This window comes from Drosophila virilis, chromosome 2 (assembly GCF_030788295.1).
Source record: "Drosophila virilis strain 15010-1051.87 chromosome 2, Dvir_AGI_RSII-ME, whole genome shotgun sequence".
NCBI classification, from domain to species: domain Eukaryota; kingdom Metazoa; phylum Arthropoda; class Insecta; order Diptera; family Drosophilidae; genus Drosophila; species Drosophila virilis.
Window position 1 is genome coordinate 9,824,165 of NC_091544.1, and position 21,744 is coordinate 9,845,908.

General features: G+C 44.3%; 2 protein-coding genes across 2 annotated transcripts in view; one reads left to right on the top strand and one right to left on the bottom strand.

Moving 5' to 3' along the window:
* Positions 1-16: 16 nt before the first annotated feature.
* PolE1 (DNA polymerase epsilon catalytic subunit 1) lies at positions 17-7,141 on the bottom strand. The gene is made up of 4 exons (XM_032438888.2): positions 6,988-7,141; positions 6,795-6,921; positions 457-6,734; positions 17-397 (listed from the first exon to the last, which is right to left on the bottom strand). The coding sequence occupies exons 1-4, from the start codon at positions 7,056-7,058 to the stop codon at positions 94-96; spliced, it is 6,780 nt and encodes a 2,259-aa protein (XP_032294779.1). The 5' UTR covers positions 7,059-7,141; the 3' UTR covers positions 17-93.
* Positions 7,142-9,045: 1,904 nt separating this feature from the next.
* pnt (ETS transcription factor pointed) overlaps positions 9,046-21,744 on the top strand; it is a 62,458-nt gene continuing 49,759 nt past the window's right edge. The window contains exons 1-3 of the mRNA XM_002054277.4: positions 9,046-10,289; positions 15,393-15,711; positions 18,605-18,701. Of these exons, the coding sequence (XP_002054313.2) occupies positions 15,406-15,711; positions 18,605-18,701 (403 nt within the window). The 5' untranslated portion in view covers positions 9,046-10,289; positions 15,393-15,405. The remainder of the gene's footprint in view (positions 10,290-15,392; positions 15,712-18,604; positions 18,702-21,744) is intronic.

The following is a 21,744-nucleotide window of genomic DNA, read 5'->3' on the forward strand; positions in this document are numbered from 1 at the left end:
GCACAAGAACAGCAAATTGATTAAGAACACGAATTTAATGATAACAAACTAAAAGCAATATTTAAAAGCTACTTACAATTTCCAGATGAATTGCTAGCGAGGCGTTTTCTGCGCCTGCTGCACAGTTTGCTGGAGCAACTGCATCTTGTGGTAGCCGGCAACATTGCTGAATGTCTTGAGCAGCGTTTCAATCTCTTTGCCACTGATAAGAGGCAAAAAGTTGCCAGCACACGTGCAAAACTCGGCGAGATTCTCGCGTTTGATTTCGTTGCAGCGCTCGCAGCGCAAATCCTGCAACACAAAGGACATCATCTTGCGTTGGAGCGCATCAATCATACGCGTCTCGATCTCCTCATTGTCATAGGCCACATAGCACTGAGCGCACAGCCAAACGGGTCTGCAAGTGGGAAGAATGCATCATTATCGATATAAATTGTGTTAGTCGAATGCACTTACATGCCATCCTTCATGGCGCGATGTTTGTCCTTGCATAGATCCAGGTCGCGACAATGGTTGCACGCCTTGCAGATGACCTCGTTGATAATGTACGTATCACAGGGATCTGTCCAATCGGCCAGATCTGAGAACTCACCGACGCCCACCAGACGCAACATATTGCGGCGCAGCTCATTAATCTGATCCGCCAATGCTTTATCCACGCTCAGCACCTTGACAATGGTGCGTATGAGGTCCAGCCCGGGACTGGGCTTGCCCTTGCCATAGTTCTTGTGCAGCTTGAGCACAAAATCGAAGGCACAATGCGAAATATCTTTGATGGCCTGTTCCGTGGTCTTGCGCTCCGCCAGAGCTTGCATGAACAGCGTGAGCAGAGATTCAAATTTCTCCCGACACTCGTTCTCCTCCGGCAGCTGCTCGCCAATAGTCCAATTTAGTTCTAGGGAGAGCTCCTCCTCCTCCTCCTCCTCTTGCTCCTCCAGCGGCTCGTCAAGACCAGCTTCAACTTCTTGTACATCATCATTGTCATCATCGTCATCCTCGTGGACCTGTTCATTGCGGGCCTGGCTCTGACGCAGCGTTGTGCTGCCCACCGCTATAGCTGAGACAGTCTCATCGATTCCTTTGGGCAGCCTGCCTCGTATGCCCGAGAAGTTAGACTGATCCAGCCAGAGCATAAAATTCCAGCACTGTTCAAAGCTCAGCTGTATGGAGTGAAACATTTCCTTGTTGCGCAAACTCTGTACAATGTAGTCCACATAGCCCAGAGCGTCCGGGACGTTCCGCTTGCCCGAACTGATTATGATCCTGTTGAAGTCCGCATAGACTATTGTGGCGCCCAGGCGCTTAAACTCTGCTATGATGCGCAAGAACATTTTGCGCATCAGATTATTAAGTGACCGACGCAGCGCTGGATCGTAGAGCAGGGCATTGCTGGAGCGCACCCAGCGATAGAAGTGCACGATTTGAAAGTCGGAAAATATGTTCTGGTTGATGGACACCTCACGCAGCCAGCCATTCACCATGGAGCGCATAACACGAAAGGCAGCGGAGCAAAGAGCAGTCTCATCGTAGCTGGGCAATGTAGCTGCCGGCACCGTGCCGATCATTTCCTCCAGAGATGCCTGCGGCATCACATCGAACGTAATGGCCGAGGAGGCGCCCTCCATTTCCTGAATTCTATTCGACTGCAGCAATGCGCTCACGGCCAGACTGTCCAGAGCCAGTTCGACGCACACATCTGAGTAGAAGCCGGCGCGATTCTGCACCACCGTGATGCTCTCCTCAAACTCGGCCAGCAGGCGACTGTCGTCCGCCTCACGGCCACCCAAATCTGGACGCGTGCTGGCCGACCACCACAACACAAAATTGTGCTTCTGCAGAAGGCGGGCAAAGAAGAGATCCGCACCAAAGAGCACCGTATCCGGCGGCATGTTGCCTATGGGCACATGGAAGTAACGGCATTGATCTAGCATCAGCTCCAGCACATTGTTCAAGTTGAGGAAATGACGCACCACAGCGCGCGCACCCTGACGCTGCCAGTCCAAGCCAGAGAGCAGGCTCGCGTCATCGGAGATGTGTATCTGGGCCTGCGGAAACTCCAACAGCACAGGCATGGCAGCGCTCAATTTCCTTGCCTCGATGGCCGTCTGCAGGCAGAGCATGGTGGGTCCCGACTGTTCCTGTTTGTAGGCAGACAAGGCACGCTGTATGTGCCTGTAGATCTGCTTCACATCCACCTCGATGAGCACCTCAAAGCTGAAATCCTCCGCTGGCAGTTTCTCAATTTGTGCCGCCTGCTGCAGATTCTTGATCAGCGCCAGACGCTCCGCCACGTAGAGCTGCTTCATGTTAGGCATTTGATTGGCGCGCACCGTGTCCAGGGCGAAGACCAAGGCCTTCTTGCTGGGCAGCAAAAACAGTGCCCAGATCTCCTTCTTGGCTGTGGGTATATTGTGCTGATATAGATAGATCTTGCGCAGCTTGCTGCTGGCATGCTGCAGGTATCTGATGTGCGACTGTGGGCGCTGTTCCAGCTGCTCAATGCTGAAGTTCTCCAGTTCGCGCGTGGATAGTAGAGCCAGGCGACGCGCCTCCTCGCGCTCCACGCCACAAATACAGCCCATATCCATGAGCGCTCGAAATTCGAGCGTCATTTGCGTCTCGTAGATGCCCTCGATGTCGGGCGTGGCCAAGTCGGCCAGCATGCCCAAGCAATTGTCCCGGAACAGCTGCTCCGGCACGCTATACCGATACAGATTGTAAACGGGTCGCGAACGCGGCAGAACGCGGTGTACCTTGCGCCACAGCTGACCCTCCTCGGGCGGCGCTGCACTGCGCTGGTTCACATAGAAAATTCGCGGCACCGTCAACTTGATGCGATGCAGCTCCTCGCCAATTAATGCCCATACGGTAAACTGTCCCAAATCGTTGACCGGCACTAGCTGCAGTATCTGCCAGGGCTGATCCAGCAGTGTGCGCTGTGCACGCCTCAAAAATCCGCCCAGCGTGGCCGCAGATGTTGTGGCTCTGGCTGCGGCCTGCGCAGATGCCGCTCCTGCTGCGGTCTCAGTGCCATTGCGCTGCCGTTTGCTCTGCTGCCGACAGCGTTGGCGCTGCTCCTGCTGCCAGGCCCATTTGCGCTTCTGGAAACGCACCCATTCGACTATCGTCTTGCGGGTTTCACCAATGGCGGGCGGTGCCCCAAGGGCCTGGCGCCATGTCTTTGGCTGCGGCGTGGACTCTGCCGCATTGCCTTCCTCATCGTCGTCATCTAGGTGCACACGCTTCCGTTTGGTCACAATCGGTCTGCCCGAAGCTTCTGCATCTTCTTTACCCGCCAAATCCTCCATGTCGCCCAGTTCCAATTGTTTATCCTCTGTTGCCAGCGCAGGCTTTGGTCGCGGCCTGCTGGTAAACATCTCATTGATGCGCCGCTGCTTCAACACATCATTCTTCTCCAGCATTTTCTTGTGCAGCCAGTCCGGATGCTGGACCCGCGGCACCGGGTTGGCCAAGCCCTGCAGCGCAGCGGGTATGGTAATGATCTTCTGGATGGTGCCGCCCAAGCGCTCAATATAGTAGTTCCAGTCCAAGACATCGCGTATATCCGCATCGCCCATGGTGTTGTCCTTGAGCCAGCGACGCAAATGATGGCGCCGCACGCTGGGCTCCGACTGAAAGATGGCCAGCGGCACGGCACGTTCAGTGACAGGCGCGCCCTCGGGCTTCTTGGATATGATGTACTTGCAGGCCAGACCCGCATCCTTGACCATTTGCTCGCCCAGGAACTCGGCCAGACGCTTGGCCGTTGATATGGATGTGCTTTTCTGTGCGCCATATTCCTCTAGCTTTTTGGACATCGACTTGTTCTCGGCAATCAGCTCGAATAGCTCCGAGTCGGGCAGATTGGAGCCGCGACTGTAGAGCACATCCAGCCAATAATCAGCTACCTTAGCCACGGAGGCATAGCACTCCTCTAATGTGCTGCCAGCCAGAAATGCCTCGAAAACGGAGCTCTGAAAGTTCTTAATCAGCTGCAGCTCACCGCGTCGCTTAACCTCGAAACCTTTCAACTCCGCCAAGGTGCCATCGAAATTGAACACCGCATAGCGTTTCTTTAGCTTCTTGCCCTCCTCCTTGGCGGCGGGCAGCACCATGGCCAGATATGGACCGTCCACCTCAAAGAAAATGGAGTTCTCGTCGCGTATGTCGTAGCTGGGCGGCTCGCCCTTCTCCGCTTTGCGCAGCTCGTGGTACTGATCGTTGGTAAAGTGATCCTTCACCATGGTATTCAGCACAGCATTGGGATACGATATGTTTATTTTTTTCTTCTTCTCATGTGTGGTGTGCACCGTGAACTCCTGTGGAAATGAGCCCGGCAATATGCACCAGATACCATCGGTGTCCAGCTCCAGCGGACGACCCACACGCTCAATGATCTCGCGCGCCTTGGTAATAATGTTGGAGCCGGTGAGGCAGACAATGCCCGCCATGGGCATGGAATGCCAGCGCGCACCACGCCGCATCACATAGCCATAGAAGGAGTTGAGAATGCACTTGTGAGCCAGCTGCAGTGAATCGTAGAGAACCTCGCGTCCCTTGGCCGCCTTAATCTCGGCAGCATCGCCCGAGGCAATGGCCGCATTCACCGATGCCTTGGCCGTCTTGGTCAGGCCCTTGTACTCGTAGCGACGATCACGGAAGGCGCGCACAGTGTCCACATAGAAACTGTTCTCCTTTTGGCAAATGGTCGAGTTGCGCGTCTCCAGTTTAGTGATTTTTGTCTTTTTGTACGCCTTGCGGCAGTAATCCGACAGACGCTTCTTCTCGTAGGCCGCCTGATCCTCCTTAGAGAGCTCGTGAAAAGCGCGCGCTGGTCCACCCGGAAAGAGTGGCGGAAACTTTTCCGTCTCCAGCTGCTGCTGTATGCGCTGAAACTCATTTCGCGAAGCTGGCAACATCTCGCCACGCCACAGCCAGTCCATGGAACGCTTGCAGCGCACACCAGGCTTATTGAAGTCGCAAGCAGCGCAGTCCAATTCGGTGACCATTGCCGATGGCTGCAGGCGATTGGTTAAAATAATATTCGGGTACATGGCGCCCACATCCAAATGATAGATGACCGGCTGCTCGAGTCTATTGGGTATGTCGTGCAGGCCCTGCAGTGCCTGGACAATCTCCTGCTTGACCTCATCCAAATTGCTGACCAGCTGCAGTGGAATGCTTTCCTCCACCTCGATGGCGTGCTTGAGCACAGCGTCCACCTGATCCATTAGCTGCTTGACCATGTTCGGATCCAGCCGGAAACGGCAGGGTATATCAGCGCGAAAGACGCCCGACTCTAGCGCCTCCACATGGCCGCCCACATAGGTCTCGGAGTCGAGCACATGACCCTCATTGGACAGCTTGTTCAGCTCGCTCTGGTGCTTGTTCGGAAAGACAATGTTCGCATGATAGGCCTGAACCATGAGCAGCGTTTCGCACAATGTGCCGGAGCCCTTGCGCAATATCTCATCCGGCTCCATGGGAATAATGGTGTTCAGGGCAAATATAAAGGGATGCACGTACTTCATGTACAGATAATAGGTGGCGACCGCATCAGAAACTGAGTAATTGGACAGCACCTGCGGCTCTTCCACAGCCATACGGCACATGTCCTCGGGATCCAGCTCAACGGGATCGTAGCGCAGCTTGGCCTTGGCCACTGCCTTTAGGCCCTGTGAGCCAACTGGCAAATAGGAATCTCGCTTCACCCAGCACAGACAATCCATGTGTATCGAGGGTCGACTCAAATAGATGCCATCACGCATTTTGGAAAAGCCAATCTCTTGCTTCATGTCCAGATCGTAGACAGCGGCACGCGTCTCCACAAAAGGCCAATCGAAAAAGTCACCATTGTAGGTGACCACAATGTGCGGACGCACCTCCATGATGTGATCAAAGAATTTCTGCAGCAGCTGCATTTCATTCTCCTCATTGAATATAATGAAATTTCCCTCAAATTCCGGCTTCGGCGTGTACTCAAAGTCTTCTATATTGGAGGAGATGATCTCCCGATTGGTTATCAAATAGCCTTGGCCATCAATCATATAGGAGATCATCATGATCTGATCGGTTTGCGCATCGGGAAATTTAAGGGGCAGCTTTGTTGTCTCTATATCAAAGGCTAGCACCACAGGCTCCGGTCTGTCCAATATATCCGGCCGGCAAGTGATAACCGGCAGCTCCACGCCGCTGCGACAACGTATATTATACCACTGGCCGCAAAAGATGCGCAAATCAATCGATACGCGCACATGGTAGGGCACATCGTGCTCCCGTATATCCATAATGCAGTCCATATAATCCTGCTGCCGCTTGCCGCTGCCATCATCAGAGCCACTGGCAGACTGGGCCAGCGAATTGGCCAGCATTTGCATGTAGTACGTGTTGGATTTCTCGCGCTCCGTATTCCGACGCACTGCAGCCATTAGTTCGCGACGCACTTTGGTCATGGCTGTTTGATTGAGAAACGAGAGCTTCAGATAATGCTGCTGCAGACCCGACAGATGGTTGGCCAAATCCAAGTCCTCCTTGTTGATGTGCTCAAGGCTGGCAATCTGTCCGGAATACTTGCGGCCCAGAAAGCGGGCCACCTCCAGATGCATATTCACCTCAGGACGTATCAGCAGATACGGCTTATAGGCCACTGTGCACTTGAAACGTGAACCGTCCATTTGGATGAAGAACAAGTCCAGAGCAGCCACCAGACGACGATCATCGTCGAGCACCTCGTTCTGTAAGTAAAAAGAAAGCATATTGAAATTTTTATGTTTATACTGCAACGAAAAACTTACCGTATGCATATTGATGAGATAGCCTGTGCGCTCCTGGCTATCCTTGACTCTGTCAAAGCCATATTTGGAGTCGATTTTATCATTCTCCCGCGACTGCCGGTAGCCAGCTTCATTGAAGAAGTCGTCGCTGGCAAAACAAGACAAAGACCAATAGATTTAGTGCTCTATCGAGAATGGCTGCATGCACACCTACCCCTCAGCGCGCGTTTCGCTAACAAACTTGCCAGTGTTTTGCAGCACCTTAGTTTTGCCAGCTTCTGCCATTTTAATATTTATTTGCAACACATTTATGTTTATCACACGAAACTGCAGCCTTAATTTGGCGCCTTTATTGCAGCTGGTGATGTGCAATGTACTTTAAAATATCGATAGTACAATATTTATCACGCGCAGCCAACTTCAAGTGAGTCACAAATATGCGCCACGTGAGGCTGGCTGCAAACGCAAATTTGAGCAGCATGATGTTGGTCGCGCGCAGATTGTCAACCCACGTGAAGTTGGCTTCGTAATTTGACGAAATATGCTGAGTTAACGAATATCCCATTTTAAAGGCAGATTAAATTTAATACATAATAATATAAAACAATTTGCGTATCTTATTAGGAAGTTGAAGGAAATAGCTTTTCATGTAAATAACTTAACTAGCAATAATATCTTATAAAATCATTTTACGAGATTGCCTGTTATAATAAACAATACATTTTAAATACATGCACATATAATGAATGTTTTTACCAGTTATTGTAATATTTCATAAATTCATAGACCTATGTATGTTAATTGTGTATATATAAGTATGTTAATTTCAGTCTGTTAAGCTTGCAGTTTATTTTCTATTATATGGCCATAAATTTGTCTGCTTGCATTGTGCATGTTTTTAGCCTCAAATCAAATTACACACGCACACAACCAAATTCATTCATAAAATCCGGCTCACCTACACGCGTAGTAAAAATGCAGTCGGCGAGCAACGCATACCTATGCATGTGTGTGCGCAAACACACGACTTACACATGCACACAACCAACAGAGCTACGCTGCGCGCAAGCGCTCTTCTCATTTTTGTGACTCTCGCTCATGCGCTCTCTCTGTCTTTCTCTCTCTCTCTTTCTCTCTTTCATACCGAATGGCAGGTCTCTTTCGTTCAGTTCGTCCTGCTGCGCCGTGCACTTGTCGCTGTGAAGTAATTTAATTGCTGCCCCTACCCCAAGTTGACAATCTTTTTGTTATGGGCAACGCTGTCGCTGGTAGTCAACCATGTTGGTTACACGTGTTCGTTATGCAAGGCTGCCACTGGAACAGGGAGCAGGAGCCGCTCAATCTTATTGCCCTTTCCTGTAGCGCCAGTGCTGCCCGACTACATATACACACACACATATACATATAAATGAATCGTTGTATATGTATTTTATTTATGCCAAAAGCGTTGCCAGAATATAAACACTTGCATGTATACATGTGTGTGTGTGTCTACATATGTATGTCTTTGGCTATATGTACGTATATTTGTAAACCTGTTTGCAGCCTTTCTGGGAGCGCTTCGTATAAACAGTGGGCATATTCAACAATTCATTTGCAGTTCTGTGTCACTGTGCGTCGCTTGCTAAAAATGATTGCCGCACACAGTCGCAGCTACACAAACGCACACAGTTACACTCACTTACACTCATGCAGTTACCTAAACGCACACACTTGTAGCGTTCTGACCACGCAGAGTTTTTTTTAGTGGCGTTGTTGTTATTCGTATGGAAACACTATGTTTTTGTTGTTTGGGTTATTCTGATTTTCTTTTCGCTCAGACTGCACATCGATGTGTGTGCGTGTGGGTTCTTGTTCGTTTTGCTTGCGGAAAATAGTAGCTCTTGCTTCTCCCACTCGCAGTGCTCTCTTTTGGGATCTTTGTATTGCGTGCATTTGACAGACTTATTTTGCATATTCCCATACGCATACATAAATGGGAATCTGTGTGTATGTATTCATTCTTCTTGTATTGTGTTTCATTGTGTGTATTTTGCGCACACCCATGCAAGAGTAGCGCGAAAAAAGTACTCTCGCTTTTTTGGCGTTATCAGTTGCTACACTCTGAGCTCCACGTTCGCCGTTCACAGTTCGCTGTTCGCTGTTCGCCGCTCCTTCTTCTTGTTCTGCTTCGGCACTTGCTCCGCTCGCTCAATTCCCTCTCTTCGCACATATGTATGAACGCGTCGGCGTCGGCGTTCGGCGTGTTGTTGTGTCTGCTGCTGCGCTGCCTGCTTCAGTTTGTTGTCGACTCTCTTTGCGTTTGGACGCGATGTGTGTGTTGTGTCTCTTGCCCACACTGCTTAACGGTTATGTGTTTGAATATTTGAATGGTCCTTAACTATACGCAATACAAAAAATACAAACAACAACAAACGTACACAATTTAATTAGCAAGAATTCTGCTCGTTGCTCTGATCGCAACTCGCGAGTGCGTCGTCGTCGGTCGTTGCCAAAGAATAAGCAGCAAACAGAAACGCCAATCGATAGCCAAATCTTGTTGTTGTTGTGTCATCGAAATGAGTGCAATTCAAATTCGACAATCGAAATAGAGAAGTTAATGCTGTTTCTGTTTAAGCAAATATTAATTATATATCGAAGTAAGGCGGCGGTACAAATATTGATAGAGCCAAATAAGCGGCTAAAACGTTAAACCTTTTCGTGAAAAAGAGCCACAAAGCGGCAGCCAGCAAAGGCCAACGGCAAAGATTCAAAAATCTGTCTACAAAACCACAAAATCGCTTAAAAGATCGTCTGTGCGTGCGCGTATATACATAAGTGTGTGTGCGTGTAGTGTAGTCGGGCTTGTCTGTGTGGGTCGCTCTGATCCGTAGTCGTTCGATCTCTGCCGCGTCGGCGTCAGCGTCAGCGTCAGCGTTGTCGTCAGCTGCAGCGTTAGCGTTGCGTCTTATAAGCCGAACTAAAGCCAAGACCCGATCCGATCCGATCCCCGATCTCAATTCTCTGCGTTTCCTTTCGTGCGCTTTGTTTCAGGCACGTACGTAATCTCTCTTGCCGGCCATAATCAACCTGCCTGCTGATCCACGCGATATAAACAGAGGGTTACAGATACAGATACAGATACACACCATAAGCTGCGACCACAAAACTGTTTCATAGCCGCAAAGGAGAAAGAAAAGATACACACATATAGAGAGAGAGAGAGCGAGAGAGAGAGAGAGAGTGTGTGTGTGAGAGAGAGAGTGAGAGGGAGAGAGTGAGAACTAAAGCTGTCGGCAGCTCCTGCTTTCTTGCCGTGCGACTGACTATCTTCCCGATCAAGATTATGCGCCTAATTTGAAGTTGTAATTAATTTGGATACCCTAATAAAAAAGAGAATAAAGACTCTTAAGAAGAAAACAAAACAACAAAAACAACAAAAACAACAACAAAAAAGCAGAAAAGTAACAAAATACCAGCGGCTACCTCTACCAGCATTTGAGGGGCGTTACACGCCTCTGTTTTATTGCCCCACCGGTGAGTGAAGTGTTGAAAACAGTAGTTGAAGTATTTTTATTCAACTTTAGCCAACAGCACAGAAACCCTTTCGCTCTGCCCAGGTGTACGTGTGTGTGTGTGTGTGTGTGTGTGTGTGTGTTATGGTATGCTGTGCTTGTGTGCTGCCTGTTTTCTTGAATGAATCTAGGAAAAACCAGTTTATATCAAGTTACCACCGCGGCCTTAACTATCACAGCCATTCAGCTAGCCATCAGGACTGTTGGCGACCTTACAGGTTGTTTGCCTGCGACTAGTGGGGGGAGGGGTTTGGCCAACTCGCAACCCTTGAGCATAATTGAATTGACCACTGTTACAGTTTCCGGTGCTACCTTTGATTGCATTTCTTCTTGTGTTTTCCTTTTCTCACCTTTACGGCCATCGATTCCCATTTAGTTAATGGGAGTGTGTGAATGTTTGTGGTTTTGTTTTTGGGAGCCAAGCGATCGCTATTTAAGCCGCTACTGTTGGGCTTCCTAATGTGCCCGGAATGTGGATCAATGAACGCTCAAGATCATTTACGATCATTGATAATATGGGCCATAAAAACACTCGGCATGTACTTCTCTTACCTGACAATTGGAAGCCCGCTGGGGGCTATGATCGTATATAACTAAAGATTTAAAAAGTTAATAATCAAAAATATTAATCGCATAAAATGGGGTAAACATTTTAGAGGAGCATGGGCTCTATGTTAAATCGAAAAGTCCTCTCAAAAGCATAAATTAATTATTCATTTTAAAGCAAGATACATACATAGAATGAATTGAAGAACATATGTTTCCTTTTCCAATAATTCTTATGGATTTTTTCAGTTGATTTTCTCAGGTCTTTTGACATTTGACCGATTCCAAAAAGTAGATGTGCGTTCACTAACAGTTCACAGCATTTAGAAGCTGGTTCGTTGCCCCATGCTACGTTTAATGATCCTGGTTCTTGCTTGAGCTGGATATTAACCTGCTGCAGACAGCCTGAGTTCAAGATCGATACCATAATCAGATACACACACACGCGTACACACACACACACACAACCTAAGATAGGGACCGAGCGGACAGACAGTCAACACATGTGCGCAGGCGCAGGCGCAGGCGCACAGGCAGAAGATCAGCAGAAGATCCCTTTCCAAAAAAAGAACAGCAACAGCAACAGCAACTAAAGTGTATTCTACCGTTACGTGCACACAAAAATTGCACCCCTATGGTTGCATGCTACGCTGCGGTCGTCTGGGGCTGAGTCTGAGTCTGTGTCTCGATCTGGCTCTGATTCGGAGTTTGGGCAAGGAGTGTGCATCATATCGAAATATCATATTCGTTTACAATCTGTTTCTTTAGCATCTGCTGTCCGTTGTCTGGACCATATTTTGCCGCTTCTTCTGCTTCTTGTTCAATTTCTCTTCTTCTCTTCGCATGTCTGTCTGTCTGCATTTGTGTCTGGCCGTGCCGCCTACCAAACCGAAATGCTCCATGCATATTACTCGTCATTTTCTAGGGAAAACATATGCTCCGATTTTCAATTTGACTTCGTAGAAAGTTGCTCTCAGTTGTTGTCTTTTTAGCTGCTCTCCCTTATCTGCATGGCTCTGAGATAAGATCGTGTTTTTTCTATACGGCATTGTGGCCATACAAATTACGTAAATTAACTGGTTATAAGCGGCCTTCTCTGGCGCAGCTCTCCGATAGGTTTTTGTGAAATCTAACAGATACAGATAGATAGAACAATCTGTTTTTTTTTTTAACAATTCGTGCTTAAGCTACGTCAAATCGATCATCCATAGCAAACAAGTGCTTGAATAAAAATAGCAATGATATTATTAAAGAAGTTGTACTCGTATTAAATTATAGATAGTCCTCTATTCAATTACATTTGCTCTAAATTCGAGATGATTTATATGAGTACATGAGCTAATAATTATTGGAAATATATTAAGTGCGCGTAATTCCGGCTAATTGGCTGATAGCGAGTTCTTAAGCAAACAGATTGAAGTGATGGGTACTTGGCAAACATTCCGATAAACATTATCGTTTATTTCTGCCACTTGACCAACTTGGCTGCACCATGCTAAAAATTAACAAATAAATGCCACTATATATTAATATATATATATATGTATATATATATATTGAATATCGGCTCTGGATATTATCGCAGAAGTGTGCTTGTGCACACGTAAAATCAATCTGAATATTCCATTTGCTTATTATTTCAGCCAATTTTATGCGTCAATAAATTATTTTCGTGTGCGAAGTGTAATGAGTGCATGTGTCGAAAATACTTATAAAGCATGTTTCATGTACATTTATGTGTATATATGCATAAATATTTATTTGCACTATAACATGCACTATTGCGCTGTCATGTCAATTAGATGCACACTTGCCATATGTACTCTGTAATTGTCGAAACACTTCCGAACCTATGGTAAATGGGTGAAAAGGGTATGACGATTTTGTTTAAATGTATGTAACAGGCAGAAGGAAGCATCTTCAAGCTCATAAATTGCATATATTCTTGATCAGCATCAATAGTCGAGTCGAACTGGCCAGACTCGTCTCAGATACTATTAAATCTGACGACTTGACGAGCTTGTTTCCGATAATCTTATTATCGATTGTCTCGTTTCCATGTAATCGATATAAATCGTTATCGAAAGATTGTTTCTCAAACAACTCTCGTTGGTTATAAAAACAAGAGTCATCAAATTTGTCATGTAGCTGCCAGATAAAGTATCTTTCATTTTATATCTACGACTCACAAGTAGGTTCAGGGTATCCACTAGTCGGGCACTCCCAACTTATTGTTGTCTCTGCATTGATTTGATTGCACTGGATATGAAATGCCGCTGTTGACTGCACACTGGGATTTTATTATCCATTTAAGTTTTGATTAACTTAAATTTTTGTATTTACTGCACTTAATCACACTCGCTATGTGACAGTTGCTCCGCGTGTGTGTGTGTGTGTCTGTGTGTAGGCGTGACTTAACGCAGCTAACGGCAATTAAATCAGCAAATCAAATGAAAATTGATTTCACGCGCGCACAAACAATTTATGCAGTTAGATCAATGCGAATCGGAATCTGTTCATTTAAGATACACTTGTATGTAAATATCGGTTTATATATATATATATATATATATATAGATATAGCTATATGCAGATGGCAGATAACGTGCGTAGATAACGGATTGCCATACAGACGACACTCTCAGGCGTCAAGCGTCAACGTCACGAAGCCCAAACTATATTTGCATAACGTATCTAATTAAGCAGACTCTGCCACAATCAGATACAGAAACCTCAGCTCAATGCATAACTTAGCTACGCATCAAGTACAACGACACACACACACACACACACACACACACACACAGATACACACTCATATACATAAATATATGTATATATGTACTACTTGTATGCAAATGGTATGTAAGATCTTACATTAGGCGGAGCTGTGGAACGCTTATCACAAGCCCCGCCACATAGATTCAATTTAAAATGCGTAATTGCTTGTTTAAGTTTATCTTGAAGTTGTATTATTTATAGAGGCCTCAAAGCAACAGCTACTCAATTCCAGATATAAGTCTAGCAGTAGTGCGGGTCTGGCTATACGTGTGTTCTCTATGATATATGTATATATCATTTTTATTGTATTAATTCGTAAGCGTCACTTCCGTTTGATAAACAATTCTTTCTGGTCTTTTCTCTTTTGTAACAATTTGGTAGCTCATTAGAATACAATATTAGGCTTTGCGATCTCGGCCAGCTTATCAGCGAATACGGCCTTTGTCAGATTGATAACAACCCTACCGGAAGCTGTTGCGCGACATTATATAAACACATATATATATATTTAATTTAAATACCCGTGGACATGTTTTTTTATTATTATGGAAAACCCTCCAAGATGCCGTTCGCGATAAATGTCACTAAATCAAGCAGGACAAAGTTCGAAGCAGAGAGCATGTTGTCTTTCTTCTATTGATTTAGACCAAAGGGTCTTAATTTATTTTGTCAAAAGCCCCATTTTGAATTCAAGTATTTTCAAGCGCTCACTATAATTTTGTACTTTGCCTAATAATAATAAAAAAAAATACGATCGCAAGCTTCAATAACTTAAGATTCTTCTGTTTCTGTGTCCTTTACCCTCACCCTGTATGCATCTAAAGTTCGCTAGGTTGCGTGTTTGCTCTTCTATCTATACTTTATACGATATATATTATAATAATAAATTATTCTAGGAAACGAATTTGCCTAAAACTGGGAAAGGGTTTTTAATTACAGAATATATTTCATGCTAAGATTTTCTGAATTGAATACCTACGTTCAATTTGTGGAAACTAACCCAATTTCTGTGGCTTGTTTCCATTTTAAGCTCATATAAGATCAAAGGAACTTTCAAAAGCCGATTCTTTGAAAATAAAACTTCAAAATGCGCCTCGTTCTTGGTGACTTTTGGCAAATATTGAACAACTACAACTGCAATGAAATAAATCCATTAGAAACATATTTAGAAAATCGTACGTTTCTAGCAAGAAAATCAAAGCCCTTAGCTCTAAAAACTATATAGTATGATGGATGCTGTGTAAACAAAACCGTATTTTATATGCAAACTGCGGCGGCTCCTTTTGTTGTGGCCTTGTCCCCAGTCGCGTTGAGTCGCTCAAAAGGGGCGGACACTTTGATGTTGCTCTTGTCTCGTGGCGCGAGCAATTTTAAAACGTTCCGATCGTTGTTACTGTGTAAATATTGTACGTACTTGTGTGTGCCATGACCAGACGGCCGAGACGTTCAGTCGCACCAAAGCGTCATAATTTCTTAAGTCAACAACGCATCCCTGGCTCCAATTGAGCATTTAGGTGCGAACAGCGGCCATAGTTGAAGGTGTGAACGAGGTCCATAAAGCCCACGGCGGCGCATAGCCTGCTAAGTAATGGGCCAATAATAATATGGGAAATTGGGCTCGAAGCGCCACTGCAATCAGAATGGGATCAAATCCATCTTCGATCGCATTCGATTGCTTGTTTATTTTGCACTTTGCGCTTTTACTAATTGCAAACTGTTTACTTTCTCACCGTTCTAGATGAGTACACAGCATGGAAGTGGCGATTTGTAAGACAGATCTGTCTGCAACCAAATTTATGCTGCCCCCAGCGCTGCCAGCCGCAGCGGCAATCGCAACAACAACGGCAACGGCAACCACACACTCCTTCCTTGACAGGGCGGTGCACTTCAACGAACTACTCAATTTCAACGCGGGACAACATCTGTTTAAAACTAGCTGCAATCCCAGCTCCTTCTTGAACAACAGCAGCAGCAGCAGCAACTGCAGCAGCAGCAGCAGCAGCAATATGCGACTCAAAAAGAACAGAAAAGTCACATTTCTGTCCAGCCTAGTTGAGGTAAGTTTTGTGAAAACTTGTTTCACGCGACTTTAAGTTACTTTAGATTGTTATACTATACGAGCTTAAGATACTATTCCAACAATTATATTAAGAATTTCATAAATTTGAAAAGCAATTGAGAAAGTAATACCCTTGTACATCTCTGAAAACGTTGTTTGATGGAAATATAAAAATATAAAAAAATATATAAATATAAAATATATAAAAAAAAAGCGAGTATGTCCGATGTAGATAGGATGTTGGATACATGTATGTACAAATTTTTTCATACAAGTACCTAATTTTCGAACGATCTTTATTATGACAGCTATAAGGTATAGTAATCCGATATTGATAAGATATTGCATATATGTAGAGAACATAGTGAAACTTATAAATGCCAATGTTCGACAATATGTCTATTTATTCTATATAAACTATTTTCCTTACAAGATCTTACATTTCGAATGATTATTCGTACAGAAGCTCTATGATAAAGTGCTCCCCCTTTAACAGGGAAAACAAGACCTATAAAAAGTTGCAAGAAGATCGCTTTAAAAATTATTATATAATATGATTACATTATTCTATCTCGATCGTAATGCATATAAACCTAAGAGAACCTCATCTTAAGACTGAATCTTTGTACAATCAATTGTCGATTCTCCCGACCCTAGCCTAAAGTGTTTCTCATACGTTTAAAAATACATATAATCTTGAGGAGCACTCATAGCTAGATTTAACTGTCGATCAGTTAGCTAACCCATCCGATGTCCATTATATTCCACGCAAGTTTGACAGGCTTCACAATGGAACAGTTCAGGCAACGACGGATTGATGCGATCTTGAGTCCGTTTTGATATGCGGAACACGTCGACTGTATCTAAATTTGGCTGCCCAAACAAAACGCAATTATAATATATTATGCGTTTGTGTTTTATGCACTTTTAACACCCTACAGTCTTAGCATCAAGCATATCAGATTTAAAAGCGTTCTATTTGTATAGCTGATATTTTGAGAACTAAATGGTAGCCGTGAATAATTTAATTTAAAGATATTCTAGAAATATTTTCTGTGCTGAAAATTATGAATCGTAGGGTATTGCATTGTCGTTAAACTGTTCGCATAAAATCTTTTGTTTATGCGCCATAAAAGTAATGAGCGTGCCACTTAATTTATGACAGAAATAGTCAGCCACAGACCTGCCCAAAATGTAAATATTTCAAAATATACGTAACCCTTCCAAAAATAGCAAACAATAGCGAGGATACAATACATCCAATAAATGGCAATTATAAGGCTTCGCCCTGCTGCGTCATCATGGTAGACAAAAGCCGGATCGGACGCTCCATTTATGTTGATGCGGACTTTCTGGAGCTCTTATAGCTATACGATGCAACTAAATATTCAGCTGAAAATTAGTTTGTACTTTGAACAACTACAAGAAAAGCTTTCTATATTTAAGGATAAACCTTTGCCCAAGTGCACTTCCTGATGATCTTTTTATATATGATATGATCACGGAACACAGAAGGAAATCTCTGTGATCTGATAAAGTTTATTGTCTTGATCAGTATCAACAGCTGAGTTAATATAGTCAGCTTTAAAGCTAAGTTTTTGTAAGTTAAAACTAAGTTCTTAAACTTCTCCGGACCACTGAATCGATCGAGAATAAAGTTCTTGTATGAAAAGCTTTAAAGAGTTCTGCCACGCACCACATATATCAACAGAATCTTATCTTATCTCCATTGGAAGAATCAGTGGAAAAATGAGTTTTCAGCAACTACGAGTTTTACAATACTCCTGAAAAGTCATAAGCTACATTTCCACAAGGGTATTTAATCTTCGGGTTAACAGAGATAGTCTTTCTCTCTTGTAGTTTTTTATGTTTTTTTTTTTTCGGATCACGTGAAGGTATTTGAGTATTTGTTGCTGCCACAGTTTGCGGTAAACATATCCGTTGAGCTGACCACTTTCATCCGGTTGCTCGGTCATCAGCCTGGCCGAGCCTGGCAGAGTCAAAGGACCTGCATTGAACCTGGCCGCATGCGCAGTCGCGTGGAAAATGCAGTCAAGTAATTTAATCTATAGTCTGGCAGAGAGTCGTGTCTTAAGTTTCGCCTCTATATATCGACTTTTTTTTTGAACTTTTTACTTTTTTTTTTTTTTTTTTTTTGACATTCAAAGCTAACCACATAATAGAAGGTGAACTTTTTTGAGAGACTGTCGTCGAATCAAATTCCAATTCGAAATTCAAATTGAATTGTCTGTTTGGCGTCAATTAATTACGATATTTATGAAACATTTCGTTTGACTACTGTGACCTCCATTATCATAAATGACAATAAACGACAAAACAGCAGCCACAGACACATCACAAATGATACCCCTCCCCCTCGCCACAGCCACCCTCTCTATCTTTCTCTCTACTGATCATCGCGCTGAGTAGCCTACTGTCTGTGCCTGTGTCTGTGCCTGTGTATGTATCAGTGTATGCGAAGTCAAATGTACAATTTAATTTATTAGAACGCGTTTAACATGATCAAACCCAGGGGACTGCCACAGCAATTGGGGCAGTCACAGTGCCCGCACCCAGCCCCTCCCTCAGCCGACAATTGCTGGCAATCTATTCCATGTCCATGTAGCTTTGCCTGCCTTGCTGATTGTGAGCCGGCGTTTTCGGGGCTTCGGTTTATGTTTTAGGGGGTCCGCACACAAATGTTGGCTAGGCTCAAATCCAGCTACCCCAATGCTAAAACATTTGACATCATTCATTTGTGCTTCTAATTTGCTAGGGTAATATTAAGTACATGATGTACAGCTAGTTTAGTTGTATGAAAAGCTAAAATTGGACTGAAAATCAGCGATAATCTAACATATTTTCTATATGTTTATTTTTCTATTTTGCAGTCCACCACAAAGTATATTAAAGAGGAGCCGGTTAATGGCTGCAAAGATTTGACTGTATGCAGTTTATCGGATATTTCAGATCATGAAGCCTCGCTGGGTAAGTAATAAGCAACGAAGCACGATCGAGGGTTTCAAATAGGAACCATACCGAAGATAATATTGTCAAAATCATTTTTTTTTTTGTAAAAAATGTAAAAGATATGTCGCTTGAGAGACCTTCCGATAGGCCTACCTATGGAAATACGCCTTAAAATTTTGTCATAATCTATTTTAATCAAACAGTAGCCTTTGAACAACATTGGGACTCACAAAAAAAACAAATAAGGTTTTTTGTATTCCCAGTGTAGACTCCACAATGGCATAACTATTAACCCGATTGTTATATGGGGCCTAATGTTGAAGACATTTTTTGTAGATAACATATTTCCAAGAAATGGAAATAATTAAAGAGCAATATGTCGTGCGAATGTTTCGTATTTTCTTATATGATTGTGTTCAGTTCTTGTGCGCTATCTTTGCACTCAGACATATCCACATGTAGGTATACGTATGCGTATGCGTATGTGTGTGTGTGTGTGTGTATATTTATACTCGCATTGGGAGAGCGCCGCAGAGACTGTGTGCATGCACATACATTATACACACACACACACACACACACACACACACACACACACACACACACACACACACATGCCATCATCAGTCATGTTCAGACTCTTTGGCTGGGCGATTTGTTTTTGCAATTTTATTATTCGCATATGCCTTTTGAACAGGGCGATAAAAAATACCAAATACAAATTATTTGCGATAAGATAAGCCACAGACGCACTGGCACATAGAAAAATTGTGATTTGACTGTTGTTGCGCCGAGTGTAAGAAATACATGCATACATGCATACATACAGACATGCTTGCATGCATACATGTGTATATGTAGATCGAATAGATGGTTTTATATGATGTATAAGTATTTATATAAAAATGATAGCTGAATATATATGAATGTTTTTTATTTATATGTATGCACATAGTTGGTTAATATTTTAGTAAAAAGTCACGTCGTTTATTTCCGGTGTCCATTCAGAGAGGCACAGGCAAAACGCAGGCACCGCGCCCCAAACTGCCGGCAAAGTGCCAAGCGAACTTACAGATTCATTCATTCTTTCATTCACTCATTCGCCCCAAGTCAAGTCATTCAATTCGAACAGAAAACAAACCAAGCAACACACACACACACACTTGCACTCACACACACTCTCGCATTTGCATTTCAAATACATGAAATAAATATCTTAAATGTGCACTCAGTGCTCTCCCCTTCGTTTTTAGTCCCCCTCCCGCTGAGTGCGCTGACTGTTGCTGCTGTCAATCAGGCAATACGTCAGTCACTCACTCTGGCAAAATACCTTACGTATACGTTATGTGACAAAACGTCGTCGTTCATTTGGCATGTGTCTTCTATACTTTTGTCCACTAACGTGCGCCTGCATGCTGCCTGCCTGCTATGCATGATTCTATTACACACACAAGCACACACACACACACACACACACATGTGTGTGTTTATGTCTTAATGTATCTGGCAGCTTAATGGTAATTTGTATGCATCTTTGCTGTGTGAATGCTGATGAAAATGTTTCGGTTGAGGCACAATTGTGGGAAGTTTCTGTAAAAAACAAAGCCGCTTATATAACAACAATCTGTATTAAACGCAATATTATTAACTAGCATTAACTAGCCAATGAATTCTTTATAAAACATCTCTGCCTTGGGCCAGCAATAGCAAATAACGAATTGATTTGCAATTTCTAGAATTTAAATTATAAGAAGATACTATGTATCTTAAAGATACTTTTGATGTATTCTTGTGTGTTTCATTATATGTATGCAAAGCAAATTCAAACAATGCATTGGCTCTGCCGAAGTGCCTGAATTTAATGTTGTTTATAAAAACAAATCACAAAATGGGATATTTTTGTCTTCACATACAAATCCCGCTTATAGTGGGTAAACTATACGCAACTGCTGCCTCTGGCAGCCGGAGTGTTATACAAATTAACAATATTTTAACAAAAAAAAATTACCGCGTGCAGTGCGTGAGAACAAGTTCTTGCAAAACTTAAGCTGCGCTCAGCTGATCGCAACTCAAGTGCGTGTGTGTGTGCGCGAGTGCAGCAAAGCTTTCGCGAGAGAGCTTTCAGCTTGCAGCTGCACTGATAGTGCTGGCAAAACAGTCACTGCAGTGACAGTGCTGACACTAAAGTCACAATTTGTGATCAATCACTTGTTACAAAAATACGGGTTATTTTTGTAATTAAGTGTAAAAAACTTGTTTTGTTTTTATTTTTTATTCTTTTTTCTCCCTGTGGGGAAAAATTATAACAAAGTAAAGAACAATGGCTACAAACAACCGACCCCAAAACAACGAAGAAATTCATTCGCCAATCTACCCGCTGCCGAACAGCTCAATAATATCCCCTACAAATATAGCCGCTAATGTCGATCGCCTCGACGGAAGCAGGCCACTGGAAGATTTTTACCAATATTACAACAACGTGCTCGCCAGTAGTGCAAACCGGAACGGCGCCTCCACCTCGCTGTCAGCCGGTACCCAGCAATGCTCGACTTGGCAACCGCAACAGCACGGCACTGTCAGCACAACGACAGCAACAACCACCACAACCACAGCGTCATCCAGCAGCGGCTGCAGGACATCTGCCTCAACAGGCACAAGCCGCGCCGCTTTAGAGCCCATCGGGACCCGCCCCAAAGCCGCCAATCCGACCTTGCAGTCCACCCCTTATGGCACCCAGGCAGCTGGTTCTTGTGTCACAAACCCCCCTCTGCCTCCCATAAAGAACGCAGGTGCTACGCTAGCCTTCGAAGAGCCACTGGTAGATTGGCAAACGGTTTCCGCAAAAAAACGGCGTGGGACTACATTATTATCCGAAGGCGTAAAAAAAGGGAAGCAACTAAATAACCGCAACACCAGCCGCGCTGGAGCTAAGCCCGCAACTCCCAGTACCGCTTCGGCAATTAGCAACAGATATGCCTCCCTTGAGCCTCAGGAAGACGCCTCTGTAATCGATGACGGCGAGATGGACACTGCCGACGAAGCGCCTCCAGTCACAGACCAA